Source organism: Sinocyclocheilus rhinocerous, unplaced genomic scaffold (genome assembly GCF_001515625.1).
Source record: "Sinocyclocheilus rhinocerous isolate Xijiao unplaced genomic scaffold, SAMN03320098_v1.1 scaffold410, whole genome shotgun sequence".
In the NCBI taxonomy this organism is placed as follows: Eukaryota; Metazoa; Chordata; class Actinopteri; order Cypriniformes; family Cyprinidae; genus Sinocyclocheilus; species Sinocyclocheilus rhinocerous.
The window spans coordinates 346,007-362,810 of NW_015637147.1; the positions used below are offsets into that span (position 1 = coordinate 346,007).

The window sequence follows — 16,804 nt, forward strand, 5'->3', positions numbered from 1 at the left end:
TTTCTTTTAAATTGCTGAAATATGTCCTTCAATGCTAGAAATCATTAGTGTTTGAAGCGTGAGGAAAGATAATTCAACACGATCTACGAGTGCAGCGAGTGTTGCTTTCAGATCACTGTGAAAATTCTCGTTTAGTCAATTTAGCCTATAGAAGGCCTTAAAGTTTTCAAAGTTTAAATGTATAATCTGCAGATAACATGGAAAGAACACGACGCGTTGTAAAGATTGTACACTTGCACCACGTTTTATTATATCTGTAAGCAGTAAACTTTTTATCACAATAATGGAGAAAACACTTCTCAAACTTTGAACAAAAACACATATAACAAAACAACTGCCCCTGTTCAGCCCACAATTGTACATATGTATAGTAAAGAAACATTCTTTATAAATATTGTTTCATCTGTAGCAAGTAAATACCATAATTTAATTACAAATTGATAAATATGGCAGTCGATATTTACAAAAAGAAGGGTGTAGTTACAGATATTTAACGGCACGACATTAATTTGCCCCACATCTTCCAAATATATTTCACAATTCAAACTTGCAAAGCACAAAACATCACAAGTTAAGCCCAGCAAACTAAGATATACATTCACAAGCAAATATTGTGTCTGTCTTCGTTAAATGTTGACTTTGGCACTCTTTCCAGTTAATAGTTGTTTAGTTTACTATCAGTTTGCCATAATGGGATCACAATATTCATTATGATAATACAACTTTATGGTAATATGTGCACTAATAGCTACCATTGAAGGAACATCTATACACCAAAAAAAACGACAAAATCTATTACAACCATTGGGAAAGAGAGCGCGTAGTATGTACAAAAAGAGAATGTTTAGTGATTTTGCGCACGTTTCTTCTGTCGACATGGGAATGTTAATCCTGCAAGACAAGCGCATAATATAGGAGCGTTCGTTTTGTACATATGTGTATATGGATCTCCTGGTTTTCTGAAACGATTCCTCCTGGGATGGCACAGTCTTAAACATACCATTCACTGAAATTGGACGATAAACTGCTGTGGTTGTTGGAACTGTGGACCGCTGATGAAGGCGACAGATTGTTGTTGCTTTGGGTCTCCGTGGAGGGGGACACCAGACCAGGGGGTGTTGAGGACTCATAACCAGAACTTGCCGCTGGCGACGAGTCAGATGCAGGTGGGGATGACTCGTGAACCTAAAACACAAAAAATTAAGAATCATGAATAGCGTGTATTGCCTAAACTGTTCATGAGTACATTCTAGACAAATCAATAGTTCGTTCAAATATGACAATATATGAGTGAAAATGTAATGTCATTTCTTACTTTTTCAATATGCATTAGCTAATAATGTAATGCATTTTATAATTTAATTATGTTTGTTCGTGTTATTTTTTATTTTAATTAAATGTAGGCCTATTACTGCTATTAATGCACGAAGTAAACATTTTAGTGACAAAACATATATAATGTATTACTCATTCTGTGCTCTAGAAGAATCTGGAGGACTTACCTTCATATGCTTTCGAAGAGAGCTGGGATGAGTGTAGGACTTGTCACACATTTTGCAAAGATACGGTTTGTCTGACGTGTGAACGTGCATGTGCTTCTTTCGGTCACTGCTGTTCGCGAAGCGCCGATCACATCCCTCAAACTCACACTGAAATGGTTTCTCCCCTGAGAAGAAAAACCGTAGAGACATTCACACGGTTAGTGATTAGGGAAGGTTTAATTCAGCTTTTAAAAAACACAACAAAAACAGCGCATATTACAACACAGAATAAATCTGCCATCCAAGTATAGCTCAAAAGAATATTTATATGAAATTATTTTAGGACAAAAATCCTAAAAATGAAATAAAACACATTGCGTAGCATTCTAAATAAATTGAAATGAAATCACTCAAGAGGTTATCATATGCACGTAATTGTAATACAGAGATGCCTTACAACGACACAGGGGGTCACACAACCACATCTACAAATATGACCAGTGTAAAGGTCACAACAATAAATATGTAAAATCAAATTTAGCTGATAATTACTTTTGAAAGAATTTACTTTATTTAACAATCAGTACAAACAAAACTAAACTAAAATAAGGGGGACATCAGTAACATAATTTCCTATGTTCAACGTTCAGGTTTTGTCAGCCCCACACAAAACTTTGCCATTTGCCTAGAAATAATCAAAATGCAATTAACACCTTGACAAATAGAAGGCTCAATACCTCCGTGTATTCTAAAGAGGGAATTGCTCAAATGTGCAACCCTGGTAATGGCCTAACACATAGACTGTCAGTGCAATGGAAAGAATAACAATAGGCCCACAAATCGCCCATTCCTAAAGTAGGAAATATATTCTTATTTTTAAGTCGTCCTTTTGTGTTGGTAATGGTCTGTACTCATTTTGTAATTCATTTGTACGTGCATGTGTATAAGTGTTGTCTTATGCTCTGCATATACGCTTTGTAATCATTGTTTTTTAATGGTTTGATGAATATAAAATGTATCACTGTTAGTGTGCATATTTACATTGTTTCTAATTTTAACAACAATTAAAATATCCCGTTACGTAACCAAAAACATGCACAAACTGGAGTAATTTCAAAATCCTGACGTAGTCACCCGGGTGCTCGAGCATTGGTCCACGCAAACATTAAACCGGTTGGAGAGATTTACGGCTGCTCTGCGCACGCGATGAGCCCTCGAGTCGCCTTTGACCCGTTTAAAGTTTATGAACCACAAACCCTCGACAGTCTCTTACATAATTCAGCACACTGTTGCAAAACATCGCATTTACTCGGTACGAGACCAGGCTAATCGTTTTCAGCCGCGTTCACTTACACGAATTGTTTATGTACTTACAAGCATCCGCTTTCTTTTAAAGATCTAAATCTACTTTATGCGTCAATCTAAGTATGCGCTCTCAAAGTCTAAAAATACGCCAACCTGCCATAATCAGCTTATTTTTTGTAAGAACCACTATTTGCGATACTATTTTAGGGGTTTATAAAATAAACCATTGTAGCGCCAAAACTTGTGCAAGACTTACAGACGTTAATATGACAAGCGCAAGCAGAAATAAATATCATAATTACCTGTGTGTGTTCTCTTGTGTATCTTCAGGTTTTCTGATCTTGCGAAGACTTTGCCACATCCAGGGAACGGGCAGGGGAAAGGTTTTTCTCCCGTATGCACGCGTATGTGATTGACCAGTTTATATTTGGCTTTAAAAGGCTTGCTTTCCCGGGGACACTCTTCCCAAAAGCAGGCGTGGCTGCTCTGTTCGGGTCCTCCAACGTGCTCGACCGAGACGTGGGTGACCAGCTCATGCATGGTGCTGAAAGTTTTATTGCAACTCTTCTTCGGATTGCTGAGCTGCTCCGGATCGATCCACTTACAGATAAGCTCTTGCTTAATACACTGCTGCCTCATGTAGCGAAAGAAGGCACCGGGGTGATGGTGATGCGCTGCCATATTCATCCCCATGTTCATATTCATGGAGCCGTACTGGTTGTGCAGCTGAGCGGCTGAGTAAGGGTCGGTCCTAGGGCTGGAGACCTGATGGTACTGGTCTGATCGCCCGAAAACCTCCCCCGGTAGTCCGAGTCGCATCTGCCCGTTGAGCACATTTGGGGAGCCGTGAGATCCATGCTGCTCGTGGATGCCAGGGAACAGAATGTGGCCTTGGCTGTCGGTGTGAGAGTGATGGAGCGAGCCGGCAGTGGGGCCGAAGAGTGCGTGCTGGCCTCCCGCCGGTGATGATTCCCCGAATCCACGGCTGCGAAAGAGAAAGTCCCGCGTGGAGTTAAACGGCGAGCTCGCGTATGATGTGACATGAGCCGCGTGCGCGCCCAGAGCCGAGGCGGGATAACCGGGCGCTTGGCTCGTGAATGCAGAACTCTGTCCGGGCGAGAGATCGTGGTTCAGTTTGAAGGTGCCCATGTGCGCCGAGTCGACGAAGCTGTTCTGCGCTAAACTCAAGTCTCTGTCCTGCATCTCACTGGAGGAGTGATGATGCCTGGCAAAGGTGCCCACTCCCAAACCAGGGAACTGATGCCCAGCGTCCAGTAACATGCTTTCGTTGAGCAAAACCAATTCTCTTTTAAGCAGTCTATGCACGGCGCTTCAACAAAAAATTTAACAAAATAAAATCGAATGCGCTACGGGAATACTAACTTCCAGATTTGAGAACACGACATGAGGCGATGAAGTTCGATCCGCTCATCAGAAAAAAAGCTTTGCGTATTAAGTTAGACTATATTTTTCTTGTGGATAACTTGTTACTCAAATTCCCCAATGCAGCGAAATGAAAAGATTCCTTTGCGCTGTCCCTTTTAAACTGAGTCGATGTCGTTATTTTCGGACTACATGAAAATACGAGGTATTATGTTACTGAGTCTTCCTTGTTCTTGAAGCATCTCGAATTGGAATGTTTATTTCTTTCGCTTGTCTATGTTTATCTCGGAGGGTCCCTCTTTCTCAGTGGACTGACACTACCTCCTCTTACGCCCCCTTTAACTGGAGCCCGGTCATTCATTTGACGCGCTCTCATTGGCCGCCGCTCCTTATCAATCCCAGGTGTCCCTCCAATCGAACGCACTCTTTTGGCAACTAATCGCTGATCGCCATCTTCCACCGACAATTACCGCCTACTTTTCGGAGAGCCTTTTCGGGGAATAGGTAGAAGGAGACCAAAAATACTCGCGTTTAATCAGACCGCTTAAAAAAATAAATCAGTTGCCACGCGGGCTCATAAGAGTAAGTGGAACCCATACCTCTTTGGTGGAAAAACGCCACTATATATTGCATAATTACTTAATGGTTTAAAATGTTTAGGACATTTAGGTTATAGCGGAATCTAATTCGTTACTTTCGCACACTGTGCTTTAACAAACAGACAGGGTTAAGGTGAATGAAAAACAAACTCACAAACCTCGTTCGAGGTGCCTTGACTTAACCTGCACATATGACAACACAATAATTCGCATCCAGTTTGCAGTCTATGTAGTCATCAGCATTTGAATAAAGGACGTGATCTTGTCTCCCTGAGGGTTGATGAACATAAAAAACAAACAAACGTGTATTCACATATAAATATATTAGTCTTTTGAGATATAAAGTACTAAAAATAGATAGATAGAGGCAGGAGAGTTGGCTGTAATATATACTCCATCGCCATTGCCATCAACATCATATTTACATTTGTATACTTTAATTATTTTATTGCATTAAAAAACGCACTAATTCGTAGCTAACACCAAAACGCTGTTACTCTGAAACACAGTGTACCAATTTTATTTCATCTACGTCAGAACCATAAACTCCACATAAGGTTTGAAACACAGTAAATACGACAACAGTATAAATTTGAGAATTCTTGTAAGCTTTGTAGGCTACTATCTACATTTTTCCTATCACTATGACTTATATGCGCACACAGAGTATTCTGAATATTTTAGCAAATCCAAGAACAAAATGTAATTTGAATGTATTTAAGTGTGATTACATTCCCATGTCAAAAAAAAAAAAAAAACACAATATGATATACCTTTAATAAAAAAAAAACAGTGACGTCATGGACCGAGAGCCTGGTCTTTCTACCTGAATAAATCAGGGAATCTGCATTATTTAAAATCAAGTTTAGCGGTATTTTGTGGTTACGGAACGGGCATTTATGCGAGCTTTTCCTAGCCTATGTAAACTGTACACTCCCTGACAATAACGAAACGGTTCAACTGAAGTTATCCTAGCACATATGGATGAGGTTACTGCATTACGGATTCCAGGCCAATGTAGGCCTACATAAGCCACTCAGGGACCATTTCTGATCTGATCTAAAAAAGTCCTACGTGTAGCATTCCAGCGTTTATTTAAATGTTACCATTCAGTTAAAGGAGGTTTACTTACAATTTCATTGAACCTAAGTCCGATAAAGTCCCGTTCCTACGCACAACACACTTTGTCTTGTCTTTCCTCTCCTCCGAACGCTTTAAGCTGTAAATAATAGGGCGGAGGATGTATAAAACTTTGGGAATTCTGTGTGCCTCAGCTCAAAGCCATGCTGTTTGAACGTTATGTGCCATTCTTCCAAGACTATTTCTACCCTCTCCACAGGAAACACAGGATCCGATCCAAGTTCAAAGTCACGTCTGCCGACCTCTCTAAGAAGTTCTTTATTTCTCCAGAAAACCACAAAAACCTTTCTTCTTTTCAGTGGGCAGGGAGAAGAAGAAAGAGAAATTAGACTGAGAATGCAATTGGCCTGGAACACATAGCCGTAGTTTGTGTTCTTCTTTTCTGGTGTAGCAAGGAAGGGAAAAAGTTCGAAAAAGCTAAAACCGAACACACAGGCGAAAACACCTTTGGCTTATTATTAAAAAAATATATGCGTCACTGCCTAGATATTAACCTTGATTTTTTTTCTCTATATGTGAAAGCAGAAAATCCAAACTAACCTTTAAATTACAATACATGATCATACCCCTATATGGTTACATTAATTGTGGCTTTCCATTAATGTGTAAGGCTCTTAAAGCAACCAGGCATTTATTTTAACGTTGACATTATCAATATGGTGACGCATTATTGGTTACTTTTAGTGATTTCAAGGGTGTTTGACTTCGACCCGTGGACACCACATATGCTACGCTTTGAATTAAGAAATCCTCTCTGTTCAAAGGCTGTAATAAGACAAATGCTGGCCTTCTCCCTCCGTTACGTCGTTTCACAAATAACAGACAAAGAAAATTCACATTCACTTACAAGCTTGTTTAAAACATTTATTATTTATGACATTCCCGTCATTAACTTTTATTGTAAGTGTAGCGTATTCAGCAATCAATACGACTGAATTATTTTAAAGACACTCTTTAATACGGTCTGTTCGTCCATCACAATTCAGAGGTAAACGATAGGATGTCATAAATCTCTATTAGAATGCATAGATTGTAATGCTTCCGTCACGTTAACCGGCATACATTGTGGTTCAATTCATTCTAAATTAAGACCCTTGACAAAGCTGACAGACATGATAGCTTATGCAGGAAATCACAACACTTTTAGTTACTACAGGTGCAGCTTATACGCGAGGAGAGATACACGTGCTTTATCCTACATAAAAATAACAAAATCTCATGAATGCCTTTTTCATGTTACTTCAATTTTGTAAGCAGAATTTTTTTATTGTTAAGTCTTAAGGGTGGGCCTCTTTAACCTTCTGATGTACCTTGGTAATTAGTTTTTGAAATAATTATATGGAATATGGTAACAACTGCCCTGAAGCATGTATTTGAATTAAGACATATTAAAGCAGTAGCATATGTACACTTCCTGCTGAGTTCAACATGGAAAAGGGCGTTGACGTGCATCATGACACACACATACAGCACACACAAACAAACATGAGATGAAATTATGTGAAGAGTAATACGTTTCTTAGATATCATTCTTAAAAGAGAGAGAGAGAGAGAGAGAGCGAGAGAGAGAGAGAGAGAAATTGACATCGCCCAGTGGTCCGAAGATCTATAATGTTTAAAATTGCGTTTTAGATAATCGATTAAAATACATTTGTTGCATTTGAATGTCCTTTTTTAATTTTTAAAAATTGCATGATAATGTTGATTATATAAAATTATATTACGAGGAAATCATCTAGACAAAGCAGGTTACTAGAAAGAATTCCATGAACGTAGCCTCTGCATTTCTGTTTATTAGGGCGTAAAACAATCGTTTGTTTGGTTGAATAAAAATCACATGTAAGAATGTTTTATGTATATACTAATTTAGTTTTACCTATATACATTCATTACAACAATTAGAAACAAGTACGGTTTGTATAGCATGCGTGTGTTTGTATTTGTATGTTTTTTTTATTTATTATTATTTTATTTCAATTATCCCAATTTTACCCTAGTCTGTACATATGTCAACATAATAAAACGATTTATTTGACGAAAGAAAATTAATTTGTTTTTTGCTTGATTAATTCTTGACAGCGTTTTATTTATTTTATTTTAATTTAATTTATAAATATAGTTCAAACGGTGTGTGGGGGTGTTGCACAATATGCTCCGCGTGTGTAGTGTCACTGTTTTGTGCAAAGAGAAAAAACAACATTCCACGTGTGTGTGTGTGTGTGTGTGTGTGTGTGTGTGTGTGTGTTACCCGCAGTGCCATTTCTAAACTCTATTCCCCTCTGTGTCCTCCAACTGTTGTATGTTCTGCCAATCGCTTGAGGACAGAGTGGGAAAAGGAGTAAGCAGAGTTAGAGGCAGGACAAAAGAAGTTCTATAGACGGCCATATACATATATTTTAATGGTTTCAGAAGGCCCGTAGTTGGCGAAAACAATAGCGGTGAGCGTGGACATGACAGCGTAGTGATGGAGCCCCCTTTAAGCAAGAGGAATTCGGCGATAAGATTAGCGGATTTGGCATCGACTCAAGCCCTTCCTCATCAGAATATGACAGGCTTCCCGGGGATTGGGGGGCATCACCCGCACTCCCACCATGCCCACCTCCACCCTGGGGAGATGGGCAACGACCCCGGAGTGGCTCTCACTCCATTTGGACCCGAGCACATGGCACAGACCAATGCTCTCAAACTTAGTCCCTCTCAGCCTGTACAAAGCCATCCCGAAGCCCAGACCGCGGCATCTTTCACGTCTTCTCAGACCACGGTTGGTTTCCCCGTCGCTCACCCCCACACAGGCTACACCACCAGCAGGGACTTCATCCTCAGGAGAGAGCTCTCAGCCTCTGCTATGCATGCACTTGGCGACCAGCATAGTTCCGCCTCCTCCCCTCATCACCATGGCATGTTCATTTCCCCAACAGGTGCTTATGGGCACGCGGAAGGTGGTGCCCATCCACTTTTCTCTGGACTGCACGAGCAAGCGGCCCCAGGTGCCCACCACCACCACCATGCCATCAACGGGCAGATGCGTCTGGGTCTACCGGGGGACATCTACGGCAGGCCAGAGCACTTCGGCCACAGGCCCGAGCACTATGGATCTTCTTCTCTGCACAGCTACAACTCCATGAACTTAAATGTGAACCTCGCCACGGCTCCTCACGGAGCCACAGGGGCGTTTTTGCGATACATGCGGCAGCCCATCAAGCAAGAGCTAATCTGCAAGTGGATTGACCAGGAGCAGACGTCCAAGAAGCCCTGCTTCAAAACTTTCAGCACCATGCACGAGCTCGTCAACCATGTCACGGTGGAGCACGTCGGGGGACCGGAGCAGAGCAGTCACGTCTGCTTCTGGGAAGAGTGTCCGCGCGAGGGAAAGGCGTTTAAAGCCAAGTACAAACTAATCAATCACATCCGCGTGCACACGGGCGAGAAGCCGTTCCCGTGCCCCTTTCCCGGTTGTGGCAAAGTATTCGCGCGTTCGGAAAATCTCAAGATTCACAAAAGGACGCACACAGGTTAGTGAGAAGTCAACAAATTCTTTGAAAAAAAAAAAACTTCATAGGTGTCTGTTATTGAACTTGTTTGCACTACTTGGCAGATAGTCGATTTGTCTTGATATGTAGCAACGTTAGTTACTATGGGGGAGCAGAATCACTTTTTTGTCCCCCCGACTCATGCACAAATATCCCCCATTCATACAGAACCAAGGTTAAGGAGGTTTGTTTACAGTCCCTATTCGCCAAGCAAAAATATCCCTTGGTGTTGCTAAGCGTCATGAACTTTTTTTTTGAAAATGCAATGAGATATCAACGTACTTGATACTTGTTAAGTAAGCCTACATAAAAAAACACTCAAGACACACGCTGCTATGAGCAGTTTTTACGTCTTTTTTTTTCTTTGATGCATGCAGTTTTATATCAAGGAGACATGCAAAAACGTTGGGGTGAAGACATCATGCTGCAGTTGCATTTCAATGCTACGTGTGCAAATATTAACAAACAAAACAGGGAAAGTGGGCATTGTTTTATTAGGCTGCAGGTAAAATAGTAACACAAAGTTCTCGGCACGTGTTTGTCACATTTAAAGCCACATGGAATTACAAACAGCGTGTGAATAGATCCATCCTAATGTAAATAAGGAGAATGGTTCACCCTTGGGGCATTTACTACATTTTGATTAACTAAACTATGTTGGTATCTTTGCACAGCAAAGAAGGCCTCTGCTTAGCCTATTCTAACAAAATGTTATGCGTGTGTGCTGTGCATGATATTAAACTAGATATTTAATATTATGGTATTTAATAGATAGGCTATAAAGCTCTTCCTCCAGTTACTAAAAATGCACTCACGTGACAATTTGTTATTGCAGGTTGTTAAGAAGTTGCAGGTATTGTTTAGGTTATTTTACTGTATAACGGTATCATGTTATGCTTACAACACGTGCTGACGTAAATTGCGCCCTGAAAATGTAGGCTAGCGTGTCAAACCCACCTACATTTATGGTCGTAACATGGTGCTATTTTAAATCATCAATGAATATGTGTAGAAGTCACTTATGGGTTTTTTTTTTTGTAAGAAGTCCCGGAATGGCACCGTGAATCAATGCAACGTGTAATGTATTTTTGACATGATTTGGATATCTTGTAAAGCCGGGTCAGTTCTTTTACTCCAGGCAATCTGATACATATGGCTGGCCGAAATGTTTTCAGTAGTCGGCTCAATTGCTTACCCAGTAAAAATAATAATCATAAAAAAAGAGTTTTGGCAAGCTTAAGTTGTATAAGTCATGTGGTGCGCCTGAACATTCCATATGTAATAGCAGACAATAAGTACTGTGGGATTACAGTGATAATGTTGTGATTTTCAAACCAAAACCATCCATTACTAGTGCTTGCTGAGAATGGATTATCCATTAGCTATTATTTTCTTGTAACCAAGAAAATGTAAAAGATGTATGGCTGATGTCTATATCTAAATGCTCTATTTTTTCTCCTTTGCCAGGTGAGAAGCCGTTCAAATGTGAGTTTGATGGCTGTGACAGGAAATTCGCCAACAGCAGTGACAGGAAGAAGCACTCTCACGTCCACACGAGTGATAAGCCTTACTTCTGTAAAGTGAGGGGTTGTGACAAGTCGTACACACACCCGAGCTCCCTGCGCAAACACATGAAGGTTCACTGCAAGTCCCCTCCGCCCCCTTCCGCCAACACGGGCTCATCTTACCATTCCTCGTCCACGACGATCGGTGATGCCCTCTCACCAAACCTGGAGCCCCACAGGAACCGCTCGTCGAACCTTTCGCCTCAGGTGACCAACCTAAACGAATGGTACGTGTGCCAAGGGAGTGCTGGACCAAACAATCTACACACCCCTTCCAGCGATGTGCCAACGTCAGAATCCGACGACGAGGACCCTTTCAGACACACAGATCCAAGAGCAATGCTCTGATGTGAACAGCAAGGAATATATTCATTATAAATGATCCACATAAAAAAAAAATCATAAAATTCAAGAGTTGCAATTCGAAGAAGTGGAACACCTGTGGATGTCAGTGGGTGAAAGAGATTTTGCCCCTCAGTTTGCCCTTAAAACATGCTCAGAGCATTGATGCAATTTATGTTTCACATGATAAGCAGTTGTAACTTTCAACATGAAATATCAGACATAGAAAAATCGACTTGTACATTTTTTAAGATTTTACCTGATTTGTCAAAATCAAATAACATGAGCTCAAAAGATTTATCTATTATGTTTAGGCTGTTTTTTTTATATTACGCGCCTTTGTTGCATATAAATCTTTTATAGAGAATCGTTTTACACGTTAAATGTCTGAGGGGCAAAAAATTGCAGTGACAATAATTTTAAGTTTTTACTTGTATATTGTCAAAGTCAAAAAATGACTGGGTGGAGTTTTTTTTTTTACAGTTTATACAATAACTGTGGTCAGGACGGTTTTTGTGATATTTAAAATATTTAAACCTATATTTTATGCAAAATCATTGAAACTCTGATTAAAGAGTACGAAATATGTCCACTGAGACCATAAATAATGTATCATTGACAGGCCTATCCCTGACTGATTTGTAAATAGTATATGGTATTGATGCTTGTGAATGTTTTCGTAGCGTCTCAAGTTTTGTACATTGTAATTTATTTAATGGTATTAATGTTGGTCTGGAAGTACAGATACACCAAAGAATAATATAATTTTGGTGAAAAGAAGTGATGCTTTTTATCGTGTTCTGTAAAAAAGGTCTTACTTGAATAGGCTGTATAATGTGAAGAATCTTTCGCATGAACCGTGTAGTAACTCTTTCTGTTGAGGTGCATGATGGTTTTGATGGAAAAAAACGTAAAAAGGTCGTGAAGAAATGTGATGTTTGTGTATAGATATATGGAAAACTTGAATAAAAGGCAGGACGTGTAAATATGTTCTTTTCAGTAAAAAGGCATCGATTCATTCTTTTATCAGAGTGCGTAGGCTATTTCATTTCAAATTCAACAGATTGATTTAAACTTATAATCCAATGAGTAACACTGTTGCGATAAGAAGTAATGCTTAATTTTCTGTAAAACATGCTAACCAAACGAAATAGCAAATTTCTACAAAACACTTTATAGACATGTTTTCTTGATTTTCTCCTGAATAAAAATATTCCTCATTCAGTCTCGTTTCAAAAGGGAACCATCACTTAACTAATAGTGCACGTTATGAAAAGTAGAACAGCACAAAGCCACCAATGCATGAATCATTAATGGGAATATAAGACATAAAAGCTGCCAAACAATAAGAAGAAAGTTGTATGGAGAATATGAAAAAGTCTCCTGTCTTATTTCCTTCATTAAAACGCACAATAACAGTTTCAAAGTGCCCTCTGTCCCAGACTATAGACTCAGAATTGACCAGCGCAAGTCCTGCACCACTTCAAAGAGCTCCACAACAGAACGGAAGACTGCACGGTGCTTTAGGATTTCTATGGGACCCATTTGAATATTTATAGTAGAAAAACTACTAACTGCCGCTAAATGGACAATCATCAAAGCAGAAACTTCTCCCACGAACCGTCTTGTCCCTTAAAATCGGCGTGGTCGACATTTTATATCAGCGCAGAAAGAGACAAATAGGCATCTTGGATATTTCTTATGGCGGGTGGAAAATATGTATTGAGAAAGTTCTAAAACTCTCCCTAAGAAAGTGTGATTTTTATTTTCATGCTAATGAACATCAAGCTAACTCCCATGGAATAAAGCACACAAGTTGGTGAGTCGTTTGAGATTGTAAATCTAGTGTTTTGTGTCAGTGAAACGCCCCATAAATAGTGTGAAGTTCAAGGGCAACTTCATAAAGCGCGTGTGTGTTTACCGGGCACTGGAAAAAGGCCACTTCGATTGGAAACACTCTATTAAGATACAGTCGCACTGACCTTTAGTTTCATGCTACGTTAGAGCAGTCAATTCGCTCTTCATCGGAATCGCTCATATTTTTGTTCCCAAATCTTTGAAATCTCTCGCGCGCATTAACGTTTAATTCGGAAATAACCGCGCGCTCTGCCCATCTTTTGTCCACGAACTCTTATTTGCTCAAGGAAAGAATGATCTTCTATTTATTTAAAACAAGTGCCCTTTGAATAGTGCAAAATAAACACGGCGAAAAATAACCAAAGAGATAGTCCCCTCGGACTGAAAAGGGGGGACTTCATAAAAGCTGCAGCAGTCACAGCTGAATGCGAGACGCTTTGAAGTAGAACTTATTATCTGAGGAATACTTTTCGGTCGTCCTAACGACGCTATTGAATCGAAAAGCTACCCCCTTTGTCAGCGATTTGTTCTCCTTTAGTGCAATGCCCGTGGAAATCACTTACATGGTCTACCTTAACATGCAGCCTGCAAATCAGTAACTCCAAGAGTCAGACTCTCAGACGCCACTTTTCAAAAGACAAAGCAGAAGTCAGTGTGAAAACGCAGCGAGTTCTCTCCCGTTTTGCCTTTATTGGACAGAACGATCACATCTGAGGAGGCTGTTTACTACAGTCTAGTCAGATTTCACACCGTCAGCTTCACATTATGCGTTTGACGAGGGTTCAAAGTACCCGAGTCATTGTGCACCCTGTTTTAAGCGATGCAACAAGAGCATGTGAAGCACTTGCAATGAAAAGAAAACATTAAACTTTGCCATAGGCCTACTTTCACCATTAGCAAAAAGGCAGTTCACACTTTATCTGTTTGAACGTCGCACATATGTTCAACTCACACTGCCAGATTTCATCTGCGAGCTTGCAAAGTCTCAGAGGTAAATTACGGCACTAATGGAATATTTGCCATGGTGTTTGAGTGTCTGTAGGGAGAGAGAGAGAGAGAGAGACAAGTGCAAGAAATATTAAATGACACAAATATAATTCCAAAATCGTATTAAATGAATTGCGCATGGTGATTATAATTTCTCTTTTGGTTTGGTCAACCTCTAAGCTAAGGATAATTAAAATTGTACACTTGTCAACCAGGTTTAAGATTTAATCTATTTTTTTTAATCACTAAAAAATTGATCTGATGCTTTCTTGTTTAAACTATCCTAAAATATTGTGAAATACAATTCTAATCCATTTAAAATTAATTTTATGTTAATTTTATTCGTAAAATGATGTGACCTTTTATAAATTATTTTACTATTTAAACCTAACTTTAAATAACGTTATTAAATCAGAATTTATACATGGTTAAAATATTAGTCTAGCATTAAAAAAAAGCCTTAAACAAATATTATGTCAGTCGGACTCTAAAAACAGCCACGAGAGAGAGAGAGAGAGAGAGAGAGAGCCACGAGAGAGAGAGAGAGAGAGAGAGAGAGATAATAATAATAATAAAAAACGGTGCACGAATAAACATTTTAAAATAACCAAACTAAACTCTTCTCCTCCAAACCATTTCAAAATAATAACAACTTCAAGTATGCGAGGTATTCTAAACATCCGTTGAGTGTTTTACTACAGTATACTTTGAAGACCAAGAAAACTGGGCACATATTCATTCTCCAGGCACTCTGCCAAACTCTTCCGAGCACCCTACCTGCCTACTATCTTAAGTTTCCCGAATAAGTGAGAAAACACAATCCAGTTGCAGCTGCAGGGCTGCATGTTTCCTCCCTGCACTCCGAGACTGAACTCTAAAACACGGACAAGAAAACTTTTGACGCATGGGCGAAAACTCATGGGGTGTTTATACAGTGCAACGTGAGTACATGTTTTATGAGCTCAACTCTGAAGAAAAAAGGTTGCTGCATGCTTTTGTCGTTGTAACTAAAGACTCGTTTAGCGCACTTATTGATTAGGTGTTGTGCTTGTTCTTCGAGCATGCGTCTAAAGAAGAGGCTGTTGAGAAAGTTTGCCGTCCCATTAAGTTAGAGGCCGGATGAGTAGTTGTTTGCTATTTGCTCTGAAAGCTCGAGCCCGACTCAGACAGCTGTGAGTTCACCTATTAGCCCCGATGTCTTTCCCAAAAGATTGCTTGAGTTAAACATCTGACAATGAGCGCTCAGGGGTGCCGCTCGCCTGACCTCCACTCGCTTGTAATAGTTTCATATGAACTTCATTAAATCAATTACTTCACGAGCACATCATTATTTATTTGTACTTATCTCTCAAAAGATTCTTTGCTAACACTTACATGAATAAGTCATTAACAGACATTATATAAAAAATACTTTTCAAATATGAAAATACATTAATCAAAGTTTGTGACATTTCTGTTTTAACTAATGATCTGTTTGGCAATATAATAATGCTAATATTATGTTCCTTATAATTAAAATTATTATAACGTGTTAAAGATTTTGTGACAACGTTCACGGTTGAGATTTAAAGTTTCCTGCGTCCCATTTAGATTTTGTGTAGCTCTGGTAATATTGACGGAGTTTTATTGAGTATGCATGCCCGGTTAGGAGCATGTCTTGAGAGTGTAAATTTAGAGAAAAAAAATTAAAACAAAAAATATATAATTATAGATTAACCAGCAGAAAGGTATCAGTGTGAACTGACTGCAAAAAAATATGTATTGTAAGGAATTATAGTCAATACTTATAATACTTGTATATTAATGTATATTAAAATAATACAAATATGTGTAAGTAAACTGCTGACCCTATATAGAAAAAAAACAGTAGTTAACTGGTGATTGCATTACCTCAAGTCATCATTAGTGACATTACTGATCATGTAAAGGAAAATAGATGTGCTTTTTTCTTTGTTTTCCAACTCAAACAACTTTGAGAGTAGACGGACCGTGTATATATTATATATATATATGTGGGCATATGGTGTAAAGAAGATTTTACAATATATATATAATCCTTATAAAATACTAGAAAATTTGAATATAAACCTCAGCATATGCACCATAGAGATGAACCCTTTCATCGCTAACACATATGAATCATCTTGCCTGTCTGCATGAGACAACTGTCATAATATCTGGCCTCTCCTCAACATCTGTGGGCCTCCAAACTTGGTGCTGGTCCAAATATGGATCCCCAGGATTGGGAGGCTTTCCAAGGCACTTGGTGACGAGAGCAAGGTCGTCCACGGACATGTCCAGGAGCCAGAGCTCTACACCTGGTCCGTTCAGCCTATGCAGCACATGAACCAAACCTCAGAGCCACGCGACACTTAATGTAAAGCTACTTTATATATGCATATGTTCTGTTTGCCAGTCTTGTTGGTTGCTGTATAAGACCACATAAGTAAACTGAAAAATGTATGAGTAATACAAAAAGTTACTATTTTACTTTACATGATATAATATTAATTATTTGTGGATAATTTGATATACACTGCTGCAACACACACACACACACATACAAAAAAAAAAAAAAAAACAAAGATACTTTTTTTAAGAAATGTATGTGAAAT

General features: G+C 39.2%; 2 protein-coding genes across 2 annotated transcripts; one reads left to right on the top strand and one right to left on the bottom strand.

The window, feature by feature from the left end:
* Nucleotides 1-219: 219 nt before the first annotated feature.
* On the bottom strand, nucleotides 220-4,760 carry LOC107748613 (zinc finger protein ZIC 2-like). Its single transcript, XM_016563489.1, has 3 exons — nucleotides 3,089-4,760; nucleotides 1,503-1,666; nucleotides 220-1,185 (listed from the first exon to the last, which is right to left on the bottom strand). Exons 1-3 carry the CDS (start codon nucleotides 4,065-4,067, stop codon nucleotides 991-993), a joined length of 1,338 nt encoding a protein of 445 aa, XP_016418975.1. The 5' UTR covers nucleotides 4,068-4,760; the 3' UTR covers nucleotides 220-990.
* A 3,497-nt stretch (nucleotides 4,761-8,257) lies between these two features.
* On the top strand, nucleotides 8,258-12,337 carry LOC107748614 (zinc finger protein ZIC 5-like). Its single transcript, XM_016563490.1, has 2 exons — nucleotides 8,258-9,420; nucleotides 10,906-12,337. The coding sequence occupies exons 1-2, from the start codon at nucleotides 8,373-8,375 to the stop codon at nucleotides 11,349-11,351; spliced, it is 1,494 nt and encodes a 497-aa protein (XP_016418976.1). The 5' UTR covers nucleotides 8,258-8,372; the 3' UTR covers nucleotides 11,352-12,337.
* Nucleotides 12,338-16,804: the final 4,467 nt, after the last annotated feature.

Excerpts from the sequence above, each read along its gene's own strand:
- LOC107748613 (XM_016563489.1), bottom strand. The coding sequence starts at position 4,067 with ATGTTACTGGACGCTGGGCATCAGTTCCCTGGTTTGGGAGTGGGCACC. Across the intron at positions 1,667-3,088 it reads ACACAAGAGAACACACACAG|GGGAGAAACCATTTCAGTGT; the intron begins GTAATTATGATA and ends TTTTCTTCTCAG. Across the intron at positions 1,186-1,502 it reads CTCTTCGAAAGCATATGAAG|GTTCACGAGTCATCCCCACC; the intron begins GTAAGTCCTCCA and ends TTTGTGTTTTAG.
- LOC107748614 (XM_016563490.1), top strand. The coding sequence starts at position 8,373 with ATGGAGCCCCCTTTAAGCAAGAGGAATTCGGCGATAAGATTAGCGGAT. Across the intron at positions 9,421-10,905 it reads TCACAAAAGGACGCACACAG|GTGAGAAGCCGTTCAAATGT; the intron begins GTTAGTGAGAAG and ends CTCCTTTGCCAG.